This window comes from Dunckerocampus dactyliophorus, chromosome 15 (genome assembly GCF_027744805.1).
Source record: "Dunckerocampus dactyliophorus isolate RoL2022-P2 chromosome 15, RoL_Ddac_1.1, whole genome shotgun sequence".
NCBI classification, from domain to species: Eukaryota; Metazoa; Chordata; class Actinopteri; order Syngnathiformes; family Syngnathidae; genus Dunckerocampus; species Dunckerocampus dactyliophorus.
In genome coordinates, this window is record NC_072833.1 from 12242930 (window position 1) to 12257202 (window position 14273).

General features: G+C 41.0%; 1 protein-coding gene across 10 annotated transcripts in view; it reads left to right on the forward strand.

Annotated features, from left to right (window-relative positions):
- Positions 1 to 14273, forward strand: part of LOC129194678 (neurexin-2-like) — a 543165-nt gene that overhangs the window by 452970 nt on the left and 75922 nt on the right. For all 10 annotated transcript variants that reach the window (XM_054799950.1, XM_054799957.1, XM_054799956.1 and 7 more), the window contains one exon: positions 13438 to 13619. In XM_054799950.1, the coding sequence (XP_054655925.1) occupies positions 13438 to 13619 (182 nt within the window). The remainder of the gene's footprint in view (positions 1 to 13437; positions 13620 to 14273) is intronic.

Genomic DNA, 14273 nt, shown 5'->3' on the forward strand with positions numbered 1-14273 from the left:
AAGTCATTTATTTAGGATCAGGCTTTTCTCGCCTCCCTGCCCTCCTCCTCAGAAGATATCAGCTCAGTGGCAGGCAACCCAGTCCCACATCCAGGAATCCTTCCAGGTCACAATGAGTGAGGAGAGATAAAAACAGTACAATGAACTGTATTTTCTTCATTCAGACGCTTCATAGAACTGAGGCACAGACATTTGTGTTTCAGAGTATGACAATTACCCCAGATTTTACTGTGGTTCCTTACTGGAATATTCTTTGTTGAACCAATGAAGCCCTTATCCCCATAGACATGGGTCCAGTATATTTAGAGGCATATATTTTTCTCTGTGTTTTTGCCTTTTGTCCACTTTCAACAGTTCATTTCAAAAACTCCAGCGACAGTGTAAATGTAACCTGCCTGCTTCACACTGCCCGCTCCGGGGCTCGAACACAGGACCTTCGGAATAGGAGATGACAGCGCTGACCGTTCGAATGCTCGGACAGAGCATTCAGCACAGGTCTTAAGGCAGAGGAAGTGAGGTTTTACCAACGTACACCTACGCAGCCACAGGGGCTGGCATCGGTTACAAAAGTCTGTGTTTGCCAGTGGTAGGGTACATGTGTTTGTTATGAGATTTTTCGGTAGAGAACTTTTGAGTTGAACGTTGAGTGAGGGGCAGGAAGTGTGCTTTGCATTACACGTCTACTCCATAAACAAATACAGTCTTTGGCTAGCAGGAGTCATGCCTAGGGATAGAGGTTAGAAGTCGGAGCTTGAAAACCCTCTTCTGTCGCCTCTATTTGGAAACACTTGGTATCTTTAATGTGCAAAATGTATGACGGTGGCCGCGCACATCCTTGAATCTTTCTGTATGCTGTACATCCCTGCATTATTTTTTTTTATTTGAGAATTGTATTCATTAGAGAACTACCTTCCACTGGTTTGAAGTTTCTTTCCTTTTTCAAAAAATCATTAAAGCTGTTTATACAAAAGCTAAGCAGTTTTATATTTTCTAATTTGCTCCCTTACTGTACTAAAAATGAACCGGACCATGACATTAAAACCAAGGTACGTACAGAACCGTTTTTCTATTGACACCACAAGTGCTTTTATATAGAAAGGACAACCCTGCCTGTTTTGTTCATGTTCGAGCCTATTCCTTCATTCACCTTGTTTCTACCTGTGTTGTATCTTTTCCCATCAATAACTTTCTTCTGATGGGCTAAGATGGCCACATGGTTTGTGGCTCCAAGACCACATGCATCTCCACATGCATAGACATTTTTTTCATTCAAGAGAGTAATCTTAAAATTTCATGATGGATGTTCGGTGGTGCAACATTAATCCCACATAGCTGACCTGAGTGTGTATCAAAGCACATACACACTCAATATTATGTATTCACTTCACACATCCACCACAGACTGTCCTTTCATCTCCACACCTCATCCATCTTTTGATGTGGGATACTGTGGAGTCTGAGGAACACAGTCCTGGGGAATGACAACGAAGTTCTCGCTCACAAGAAGAGCCTTCCTATTGATCCCACCCCCTTCTTCATCCGACTTCAGCCTTATTCTCGACCGTGGAGCTTTCTCTCTCGATTCCCACTTTTCCGAGGTTATTATTCCCTTAACAGTAAACACTTTTATTCTACCAAACACTCCTGCTCTTGCTCCCCCCTCCAAGCCTCCCTCGGCAGTACACTAACGCACTGCGGCATCATCCGCTCATTTCATCAAAGCAGCATTTAGTGCAGAATGTTGCTCTAACCCGCGGTCAAGTGCGCTCCGAGAGTGTATTTCATTTCCGACATGCCCAAGTGGAGGCTTGGACAAACTAATTGTGCAAGGTGTTGGCTTACACCCTCTTAACTCAATACGCTCTTGCTGAGGGTCCATTACAGCAGAGGGAAGTACTCGCAGTGCAAAGGAGGTCTGGCATTTTCATTGTTCAGACCAGGGGTCTCATCGAAAAAATGTGCGTGAAATTCTGACTAAAAGTCTCTGCACGCCAGAAACTCAAAATTTGTGTACAGACAAAATTATACAGACTGGCCTACACACACATTCACGCAATTTGTAGTTTATAGATCCCAGCTTGAGTAGAACTGTGCGTCCGCCTCAAGTCACACCCTTTCCACGCCTCCGCTTCACCATAGAAGGTCAATGCAAAGTGAATCATGAATGTGGCATCCATATTTAAAGAGCCTTTATTGCATTGTTACGATCATGTCAGACAACAAGGACAACTGAAATGGAGGTGGAAGTACTGGGAAAAAGTATAATATTTGGAGGACACAGCAGTGACATAACAAATAAAACTAAAATTGAGAGACGGCACATCTGCGGTGATTAGTGTGAATGAGCAGGGTGAAGCGTGGGAAAACTAAAAAAAAATAAGCAATGGTGGGATTTCAAGGCACACATTTCCATTGTTAGTGAGCATGTTTGTAAATGTTCTATCTAATTGATATACATAAGCTTAGCAAAATCTGTTTCATTTCAAGGTGGTTGCAAGCAGTCAAAACGGGGATAAAGTTACGTCGAAAATGAATTGCTGTAATTCCAGATGAATATTTTAAAAATATTTAATTTTATGTTGACATGAAAACATGAAAATATTATACTTATTTTATGAGGAACTCATTTTGTGTGAAGCACAACAAAACAAAACCCCATCATTTGTGGAAAAGGAAACAAATAATAGTAACTTTTTGTACACATAAAGTTATTTTGATTGACAACATGATGTTTCTTATAATTAATATTAATCAAATACATAATTATATTGTCATGATTGTGTTTTTCATGAATCCTTTAGTCCGGATACTACACTCGTGCGTAATGGTGTTTATGATACTTTAGGACTGCTGCCACAACTACTACACTTCACTGTTCTTCCTATTTTTTATATCGTGTCAATGCAAGGCCCTAACCTAACTTCAAATGTTTACTTACATATTTATGTCTCAGTTTTTGGTCATTTGTGGTGTGGGAGATGGGTCAGCACTGCAATGCTGAGCTGTCAGACTTAATGACTAATCAAACGGCGACGTCCCACAGCTTAAATATTCATGCAATGCTGCCACTTGCTGCCAGTTTGATTGGCATGTTATTAGAAGAGTTAATGGGAGAAGATGTTATGGTTCTTGTTTGTGTGTGTGTGTGTGTGTGTGTGTGTCGCCTGTAATTGCACGTAACTGGTAGTGCAGTATCAGAGCCTCCCCTTCCATTAAAAGAGTTGCATGTGTGCATGTTATCTGTAATACACGGTCTTTAATTGGCTTTCACACCACACATAGCCCGCATTCTACGTGCATGATGAACACTAATGCAAAGGAGTGCACATACAGTATGACGCTAACTCTGCAGTCGTGTCCACTCACTGGACACTCAGGTGCACTAGATCATGGTAGTCAATACGGGAGTGTGGTTTAATGCTCAGCTTTGATTGAGGTGTAGTAATTGGAGCAGTTTGAAATATTTTGGTTGCCCTATTTAGGCCTCAGTAGGATGCAGTACAGTTCTGCACCACTGCAAACCCCCCACAGAGTGTAAATCCCCTTGCGCTTGAATGTAGGTAGATGAAAACCACTCATTAATAAAAAGAAAGAAAAAAGATGAGGTTAATTTTGTGTTGATGCGCTTTTCACTTTTAATTATATGCACAGTTGTGTTTATTATTAGCTCTACGCTCAATGAGAGAAGACAAGATCACAATCGCGTCAGTTTGATTTCATGTTTAGTGCCTTCTAGCCAGTGTTGATTCAGACTTCACAGTTATACAACTGTACAGAACCTTGCCATGGTGACAGTCTTTTTGTGTCTTTGTTGTTGTTCTCTGCAGAGAAATCTGCATGGGTCATAGGAATGGGAATGGTTCAGTTTATTTGGAACATGCTTAACAAAATGACATTAAGTACATCACATGTTTACACCAGCGCAATTTAGCGTAAAAAGGAGTAGGAAGAAGCTGTTATATTAATTGTACCCCTTCTCCATTTCTCAGCAAACTACTTTTTGTTCTTTGTTCAGCATACACAGGCACTCCCATAAGTTATTAATACTGTCTGAAAAGAAAAAGAGAACTAGTTGCGTGTGTGTAGCAGAATAATACATAGAAGAATATGTAGTCGTGCCTCGCTACACTGAGGAAGGACAACATCTCTTAGTGAACTTTTTTCCCTTCATGATGTCTCCCAAGCATGAAGCAGACTTTTCTGATTACAGTATGTCAAAGGGAAGTGGAAGTGAAAGGTGAAGGGAAATTAGGCGTACTAAAATGCTCAGGAATTAAAGAAATGCTGACCAACATTGGCTGCATTCCTTGCCCAAGCCACAGCCATCATCCAGGATAAAGATGGTATCTTTGGACATGTGTAAGGATCTGCTTCTATGATTTGGACAGTGATAACCAAGCAGTGTAGTGCTCTCATTATTGAGACTTCCTCCTCTCAATAATAAGCCTGTCTCTTTCTCCCTTGCAACGCCCCTTCCGGTGTGTAAGACAACAACAGGGGATAAAGCAGAGTTGTTCTCTCGGTTTTATTACTGTTTTATTTCATTACTGTATTAAATCTGTTTAATACAGATCCAATTTTATATGTCTGTCATATGTTCTGTGTACAATGTGAGAGTTAATGTGGGAGTTAATTTAGGTATAAGTTCCGAAAAAAAACCCTCCACTTACATCGCCATCATAGGAACGAAACTCGTATGTTGACCGAGGACCAGGTTACCATTTTTTAAAAGGGAAAGAAAAGGATACAAATGTGTAGAATTTCAAATTGTTGTTGAGTTAAGAAGGGCCTGCACACAATCATGATTTGTATTTATTCATTTAATTCCTAAATAAAAACAACTCTGTGAAAGGAAATCATTGTCTAAATAATAATCTGGCCTCCTCGGCGCAGCAGGTAGGATCGACTGGTCGGGTCAATGGTGCCCCAGCTAATTGGACTTGACTGATAAATATTTCAGCTCTCTTTTTTGGCGGTTGCGGTGAGTGTAAAGTCTCTATCATTGTTATTTGAGCAAAAGGCCAGCATGGTTTGACTAAAGGTCAGACGGATCCATACTCAATTTATTTGCAAGGCAACCCGGAATTGATTTAACTTTTTAGAGGCGACTGGTGAGGCAAAAAGGAATATTTTTGTTCTTTATTTACATCATTGTTATTGGATGGCATAAGAAATAAATTACATTTGTGGTGTCGCCAATGACATTTTTGTTGACATCAAAATGCTTTGGAAGGCATGCTAGCATACATGTAATACAGATATACTTACTGTACTTATACTAAGTTATATAATCATTAGCGAAATGGTCAATGACATATTGACAATTACTTATAAGTCCCCGCCTGTGTTCCTGCAAAGACATTTTGCTTGACGGTGGCCATCTTTTTCAACCAATCTTGCTCAGATATGTCAGTCCCCTAAAGCTGTGTACCAAATTCAGCGGTGATTCAGCTGAACAACCAAAAGCAGGGATCTCCAATTGTTCGTCTCTCGTTTTTCGTTTTGTTCTTTTCGTTTTTGTCTTTTTCCACCAAAGGCTGCATACTGAAGAATTATGTTTTATTTAAGAATTACTATTATTTAAAGACAAAGCTTTGTCTTTAAATAATAGCTGGGTCTCCTGAAGGGGGTACAAAAAGTGTGGCACAGCAAGGAAAAATTAAAGTTATTTTCGAACCAATTTGCATATAAAATTAATTATTTCTTGTTATGTTTCAGTTTATGAAGAAAAACCTGCAAGCTGCACATTTTGATATATTTCATGGCAGCGGAGCACTGTTTACTGAAATCTCATTTGGAACATTTACATAAAAATGCTCTATTTTATTTACTTTTTAAAAATAAATGCTTGGTTTGCACTTTGTATGAGTCAAAAATGAGATTTAAGTTAAAGGTTTTAAAGAAAACAATTTTGACTTTTTTTTATTTTGATTTTTCATGCGCGTCTCAGATTTTCAGGGTGATGAAGTGCCTCACCGTTTCTTTAATTTTTCTGCATATACACATGAGTAGTCATGGAAAATGACATTGGGCACTGTCGTCTGCTCTATTTATTACAATTTATGATGGTTAGGCTTTTTTTCACAACTTACCATTTTGGCTGTTTGGGCTGACCAGGAGATGACGTAATGGCAACGTATATTTGATGTAACACAGAACTATGCTTCATACTCTGTGCGCGACACAACACTATGTTCTTCAATGCATTTTAGTTATCACAAGAGTAACACACTTCACCTTCCACTGAAACAAGATGTAAAAAAATAGTTCCCCAAAGTGTATTGATACAATTTTATTTGTAGAAACCCAAATTGTAACGCCTGTCATGGACATTACATTATCACTTTCATTCGTTTGTCCAAATTGTTGACCAAAAAACCTGAGAAATAACCCGGAAATACTCTGAAGTTCACATTGGGTGTCAAGGCTGACGTCACCTCATTTGCATATACAGTAGTCTTCCTCCATTCAATTTTATATTGCATTGTTTGCGGACTACCCTGTGTATGTTAATGACGTGTTACGTTTTGTTGGCATTTGGTCAAAGTGCGTGTTTTGGATGCAGCAAAACGGTTGGATGCACAATGTGAGGTGTTATACTTGGGAAATCACAGCAGCTGAAATGTAAGCTCCACTGTTTTGTATTATTTTTTTCATCAGCTGTACATGTCACAAAATGGAGATGCGTGAAGGGGCTGAACTTGACATCAGATCGTGTTTTATGCACAGCAGACAGGAAGAAAGTATTCAACACTGTTTCCCCTTTTTATTCAATGTGTTTGCAGTATATTTTTATATGGTTGTAGCTTCAAATCACTGTAGTCTGTGTGTTATGTCCCTCAAAGTGACAGCATCCTCTCTGGTACCCCTTTCAGGAGAATGACCCAGTTATTAGGCTGAATCCTAATTTGACCCCTTAGTCCTTCCCCTTCGTCTTACCCCTTGTCTTACCCCTTCCCCTACCCCTTAAAGCCTCGCGCCGAGGGGAAGAAGCCACTAAGAAATGGGACATCACTTGATTCTCATTACATCATCACCTTTCACAGCTTGCTGGCTGTGACATAAGCAGATGAGTTGTATTATTGTTCATAACACATGTTTCCTTCCATAAAGTAAGGTGCATACATTTCTATATTAATTCATGTTATATAGCCTTACCTAACAACACCTTTCTTTTCAGTAAAAGGCACACATTTTTACAGCTTACAGCTTACAACCAGCACTGTTACATTTATGAAATTAGAAAATGTGTCAAACATCATATGAAATAGAAAGAACGATATTACAAACTTCATCAAATGTATAAACCTTATCAAGCATCATTTCAAGGTTTAAAAACGCCCCTGTTTTGGCCTCGCTCTCCTCCTGTTGTTGATGTTCTCCCTCAGGTTGTTTTGTAAGAAAGTCCAGAATTGCATATTTTGCATACTGAGATTGTAGCTTTTGAATGTCCCTGGGGTGCTGTGTGGTGGAGCAGAGGGCTGACTTCAGTTGGCTCAGCATCTCCTGCAGGAACGACACACATGCATGATTGATGGGCTACAACTATTAACTCATTGTAAATACAATAATAATAGCAATAGCAGTATAGTAGTAGTGTGCTGAAAACAAATATATATCATAAAACATGAGTGAGGTTACTGTGAAACTCAATAAGTATGCGTAATTACTTACATTTACACTGTGTTTCTTTCGCTTCTGTCTTCTCAGCGGGTGTTGTAGCTCCGCCTTCCCCTTCTACCACACTTTTCAAGGGTATATACCCCTTAGCGCTTACCCCTTATCCCTCGGTTTAAGGAGAATCCGGACACCAATTGATTCTCGTGAACACGCAAAACCTAGGGGTGAGGTAAGGGGTAGAATTGGGATTCAGCCTTAGTCTCAACATTTCATCCTTTCTTTTGACATTGTGCGCCTTTTGGTCTATTGTTCCCATTTTTACAGTTTTTTTTTTTCTTGGTTTAATGAGCTGTGTGAGAAATTTCAAGTCAGTCCAACATATTGTGGTTTAACAACTGCTCACAAACACATCTGCAGTTTGAGGGAGTTAAATAGACAGTTATAATAAACAGTCAAATAGAGCTCCGTACGATAACAAATGACATCTGGACAGCCTTCCATCTTCGGTGGGGGTTTTGGCTGACCCCGCGCTTCACACTTAAGGAATTTGGCTAAACATGTTATGTGAAAGCAACTGTTATACAACCTTGGGTCATGTTAAACTCTTATTTAGTGCAATTGGAGTTTACAGAAAGATGTGTTCTACAATAACCATGTGGTGTACACTAACCAAATACATGTTTTCCCATAGGAAATAATGCAGCAATTTGAAATGCATATAAATACATATAAGTGACGAATGAAAAAGGTAAATAAACATTTACTTGGTTACTTTTTCCTTCAATGACTTGATTGTTTACGGACACGATGTGGCAGCAGTGAGGGACGAGGCTAAGAGCGTGCTAATAGGCTGCTAACGGCAACATCTTGTAATAAAGATATGTTACAAAGACAGTTGGGCTCAAGCGGTGTATTAATAACACAAAAAGATGTGCGCCATATTATACAACAACTGACATAGCGTACGCGACCAAGGCAATTTTTTTTGCATAGATTTTTGACGTCAACCGAAACACTCGCTAACCGGGCCGTAGACTAACTGAGGTTCTGCTGTATTTGTCAGAAAAATAATAACACAGGCCACACAGTCGAGGTGCATGTTTTGACAAATTGTCACCCTTTTGTGTATTGCAGTTGAGCAGAAGAATTACACCACTGGGTGTCTTAATTATTTCAAATGTCTTGCTTTCATACAGCGCCTCCTGTTGCTATGGTGCATGCCACAGCATATGAAATACATGCAACTTCCATCTTAAAGCTATATTTTGCATTGATTGGTACTTGATGGTAGCCATATGCGGACTTTCTTTTTTTTGCGAGTGCATACAGTGAATATTCTATGTTGTGAGAGGACAAAGGGGCCCTGCTGACATATTTTGGTGGGATGAACACATTTTTTCCACCTCCTTGGCGGTGGATTTTGTCAGAAGCCATGCAGCAGGTGTTTTGCTGGGAGATAACAGTGACACATGGTTGCACCCTGTCAGACTGCACTCATTAGGGACGCTGTGCCTCCTATCGTTTCCTCATTTAGAGGAGAACACACACACACACACAGGAAAGTAAAGTCGCAGGAGGCAGCAATCATCGCAACAAAGCAGGTGGTTGGACAAGGGGAGGCAAGGGGATTCCAATTCTTCTTGTAGCGGAGTGATGATGCTAAAGATGAAGACACTCAAAACAGTGACAAGAGTGTGACTGTGACATATGGCAGACGCTGCGGATGAGCGGGGTGTTAATTGACAAAAACAACTTCCAGTCTGTGCTTTGCAGTATGTATGTATGTCGCATCAGTTACATGACGAAAAGGAATCCTCTTTCAGGGGTGTTGATGCTTGACATAAAGGGTTAGGATTACTGTACAGAACGGGATGGGGAAAATAACACTGACCACCAACAAAATGTGAGAAAAATAAAAGGATAAACAATAAAAGCAATCATCTACATTTCAAGAGCAACGTCAGGCAAAATATAAATAAAAACAACAAGGAGCCATGAATACAAGCAGTGGGGTTGTAACAGTACAAGCATTTGTAGTCAGGTTTTTTGGTACACATCAAGTTAAGGATAGGAAGTATAACTACCCGTAGTCGCTACTCAGTAAACAAATACAGTTCACCCCAGCCTTTGACTAGCGGGAGTCATGGCTAGCGGCCGTGCCAAGGAGAAGTGTGAATGTAACGGATGCCAGCCTGTGAGGCTGTGCAAGTGTACGTTGGTAAACCTCACTGAACACGCGGTCGACAGTCCATGCTTTTGGCCGTGTGGTCAGCGCTCTCGTCTCCCATTGCGAAGGTTCTGTGTTTGAGCCCCGGTGCGGGCAGCGTGAAGCAGGGCGGGTTACATGAAAACCCTCTTCTGTTGTTAAAATGGCCTATTGGTTACCTCGGGTGTTTTCAAACACAATATATTCTTGTATTATGCTTGTTTTTTTTTAGAAAATAAGAATATTTTATGATAATTTATTGACAAAATTTAATAAATGTTTACAATAAATTAAATATACAAAATAGAATTTGTAAACAGTCATAAACAAACATAACTTATCGACTTCTGGTGATTGTTGGTACAGCCAGTACCTTTTTTCCTCACTGAGGAGTTGGGAACACGGCCTGCACTATACTGTATGTACAGCATGTTTGTGATGTCCTTCCACCCTGCTATTAGGGCAAGAGGGACAACTTTCCTGCCCCCATGCCATCACGTTTCCCCTTCCTCGCTGCTTCCACACCTTGTTGCCTTTCATCATCCTCTCCTGCATGGCTGTCCTCCTCCTCCTCCTCTTCATCTTCCCCTCTTCTAGCCGCCGCTGTCATGCTGCGATAATTAGTCAGCACTGAAATAATATAGCCGCCGGGGAACAACAAGAGGAGAGCAAAAGGCTGTGCCACGCCGGTATTGAAGTGAGGAGGAAGACGAGGAGGAGGAGAGGGTGGGTGGGATGTAGAGGAGGGGGGACTTGTCAGCCTGTTTCAAATGGTTATCATAGGATTGTTAGATCTTGAAAGTGTCAGGTAGCTGTGTGTCTCATTCCTTTATGGGACTACCTTTGCTTGTAAGACTGTGTGTGTGTGTGCGTGTGTGTGCGTGCGTGTGTCTTTTACTGATCACTGTGGCTATTGTATGATGGTCTGAGTGCAGCCCACCCATGAAATAACAACATGTGTGTACTGTATGTGTGGGAAAATACCGTATTGTCCTGAATCTTTTTCAACACTTGTTTTTGGGGGGAAAAAGGTGTTTTAAGACAAACTCAAGATAAAAAAAAATACATTTTAAAAATGTAATATCAGTGAAGTAACAACTGGCAGATTGCAATAAAAAATCATATTTCTTTGCTGTTCGACTGTTGTGTGAAGACGCTTATACTCATATTCTACTTATACACTCATTATCAAATTGACCAACTGAAAAATTGCAAGAATTTACATTTTGCACTGATGGATGTTAGGCTCATCCGTCTTGACGGACAGCCAATTCAAGTCACGGCTGGTGATATTTTTATGACTATTTGTTCCATAGCCATTAGGATCTTTGGAGAAGCGCGTCCGACCTCAGCAGCAATGGTGCACTGCGAGAGGCCTTGCTTATGCAGCTCAACAATCTGACCGTGTTCAAAGACAGAAACCTTTTTTGCATTTGCCATCCAGAGATCATGACCGTGTAAATACCTGACAGAAAATGACATCGATTTAACATATTTGCCAAGATTCAAAAAGGTTTTATCTCACTCCCATTTCTTCTTTTAGCTTTTTGAAGCTCCACTTACAACTTCCTTAAGATCCAACATTGCAAATTGTACTTTCTTGCAATCTTTCAACACTTCCATACTTTTCTCAGCGTGTCAGCATGTTTCTGTCTGTGTCACAGCTGTATTTCTCCTGGTCACTGGTGTGTGTGAGTGACAGGAAGAAAATCGCTGACTCACCTGGGGAACAGTTTTTAGTCACCACCTGTTGCTTTGCATGTTTAAACATCTTTGGCCCTGTCACGGTTTCTTTTTTGTGTTCTGGTTCCTGCTGTGTTTGTCTTCCGTGCGCTCACTGTTACATGGTCAGTGCCTGATTTTGTCATCTGTACACCTGTGTCCTGCCCTGATCCTCGTGTCTCCTCCAATCATCTTTCTCCTTCCACTCGTGTTTGTCCAGGTGCACCTTGTTGCCTAATCAGTCTGTTATTTAATTTCCAGTTTTCTGTCTTTGTCTGGTCGTCACGCGCCTCATGTGGTGAGCCTTGCAATCTGTAGTTTATTTGCTCTTTGGACATTAGGAGACTTTGCCTTTTGATTTTGTATATGTGATGTTGGTTTTCCCAGTGCCCCCTTGTTGTTTCATAAGCAAACCATTTTGTTGGGTTGCATACGACTGTTGTTGTCCTTGTTTCCCTGCATTTGGATCCGCTTGCCGTGCCGCCACACCATAGATTTGGATAAAATGGGGAAGAAATGTTTATTTAACTGTATACCAAGTGCTCATGGGTAGTGAACGCTGCAATCACCATTATTGAACAAACACACAGAGGCCCACTGGTGAACAACGAGTTCACAGTGATGTCGTGACTCCACGCAGCGCTTCCTGTTTGCCATCACCAAGGTTATAAAGCAAAAACAATGCAACGCGACCGCCTACAGACTGTGAAATCTGTGTAGCATGCAAATTGCTTGTTTAAAAGCTCACAAATCCGAATGCTGTCAAGTTCCTTTTGACAGTGAGATCTGAGAAAACTTGACGTTGACGTTAAAACACGCTGGTTGTACCGGCAGCATCAACGACACGATACAAAGTCTGTCATCTTACTTCGCTTCAACTTAGGGCGAGGCTACAGATCAGCAATTCACTGAGCACCTTGCCTTACATTTTTAATCTATATGGATTTTAAATGTATTAAATTCATCAACTTAACCCAGGGGTGTCCAAAAATTTTTGTGCGCCACATATAGAGAAAATGAAGAGTTTGGGGCTACTTTGCTATCTTTACATTTTATTTCACGGAACAAGCTAAATTCAATCAAATGTGGGTTAAAGGCAGAGTTCGGGTTTTTTGACATGAAGTTGTACGACATCCCCATCAGCATTGTAGTCCATTAACAGCAACTTACCCCCCACTTGGTCTCCTAAGTCCAGTTCTGGTCGGATTTCTGTGATGAAGAACGTAGTTCCACTTATCGAGGGAAAGGCTTCTTGAGACGTCATCTGTACTTCTGTGAAGAAGACTAGCTCTTAGTCTTGCAAATGAGGTGAAGCCAGGGCCGAGCCAGAACAATAGATACTAACGAGCCATTATCAGAGACGTTCATACCCAACTCAGGGAGCGACACTTCCCTTTTATCGGAGGTGCTAATAGCAGGAGAGGATTATACCACTACTCCGAGATATGCTGAGCAGTTAAGTAAATTTAAAGAAAAAACAGCCTACACCTCAGCTTTGTATATAAGGGACCCTCTTGAAATTGTTAATTTCTTGTTATTGTTGTTGTTGTTGTTGTTATTATTATTATTGGTGTTGTTGTTGGTGGTGGTGGTATCAGTACAGCAATTAAATTGCCTTTTGAGGGCTCGAATACTCATCAAATATTGCAAGCCTGGTGTAGCTTGGCAAACGTGTACATAACCTTCTCAGTAGCTCCTCATGAAAGGAAGAACACAATTCATCAAAGACTGTAGGACGCACAGGTAGTCAGCCATTTCAATTTATATATTTGAAGTATTTGGCCTAGTTCCAGTTTTTGGTTTCTTGTGGTAGTTTTGCACATGACTGCAATATCTACTTTGATTGTAATGTCCTAAGTTCTCCTGTTTCTCCTCTCGGTGCCTTACAGCTGGGACAACATACATCTTCGGCAGAGGCGGAGCCCTCATCACGTACACGTGGCCGCCCAACGACCGGCCGAGCACGCGGGCAGACCGGCTGGCGGTGGGCTTCAGCACGCAGCTGAAGGAGGCCATCTTGGTCAGGGTGGAGAGCGCCAAAGGACTGGGCGACTACCTGGAGCTGCACATAGTAAGAACAAGGCTTCCCATTATTTCATTTGTAGATAGCACCGCCATCAGGTTGATGGACGCCACTAGGTAACAGAAATTATTTGTTTTATGGGAACCTGCATCCTGTCCTCTTACTTCACAGTTACTAAAAACTGGGAAGGGTCTACCAAATATTCACCGGAAGATGGCCATGACTGAATGGTGCAAGAAAAAAAGTTGTCTATATTTGGAGAAGCTAATTTGACATTTTAGTCCTGTACAGTGTTAGCATGTGCAATTCCTGTATATCCTGCAGGTAGATTGAGTCTAAAAACATTGCAAAATGTGCTACGAAATGTTCCATTAGTGCATGGACACCACTTGGTTTATTACATGGTCTATACCTGGTAGTGGCTTGAACTCCCCCTAAAAAGTTCCAAAGCCAAGAATCATAGCATATGTTTTGTGTAAGAAATTAGTTGAGGCATGCACTTGACACAAACCAGTGAGAATATTAGTGGAATGCGTCAAATGATCGTAGCGGGGCCCACTCGGACCCAAGTGCCATGTACGCGTACTTAATAAAACAGATGGCAGATGGAACTCAGTGGCTTTTACTTGCGCTCTCAAATGAGGAACAGCAACATATCTCTTGTCCAGTTAGAATGGATGAATCATGCACACAGTGACTTCC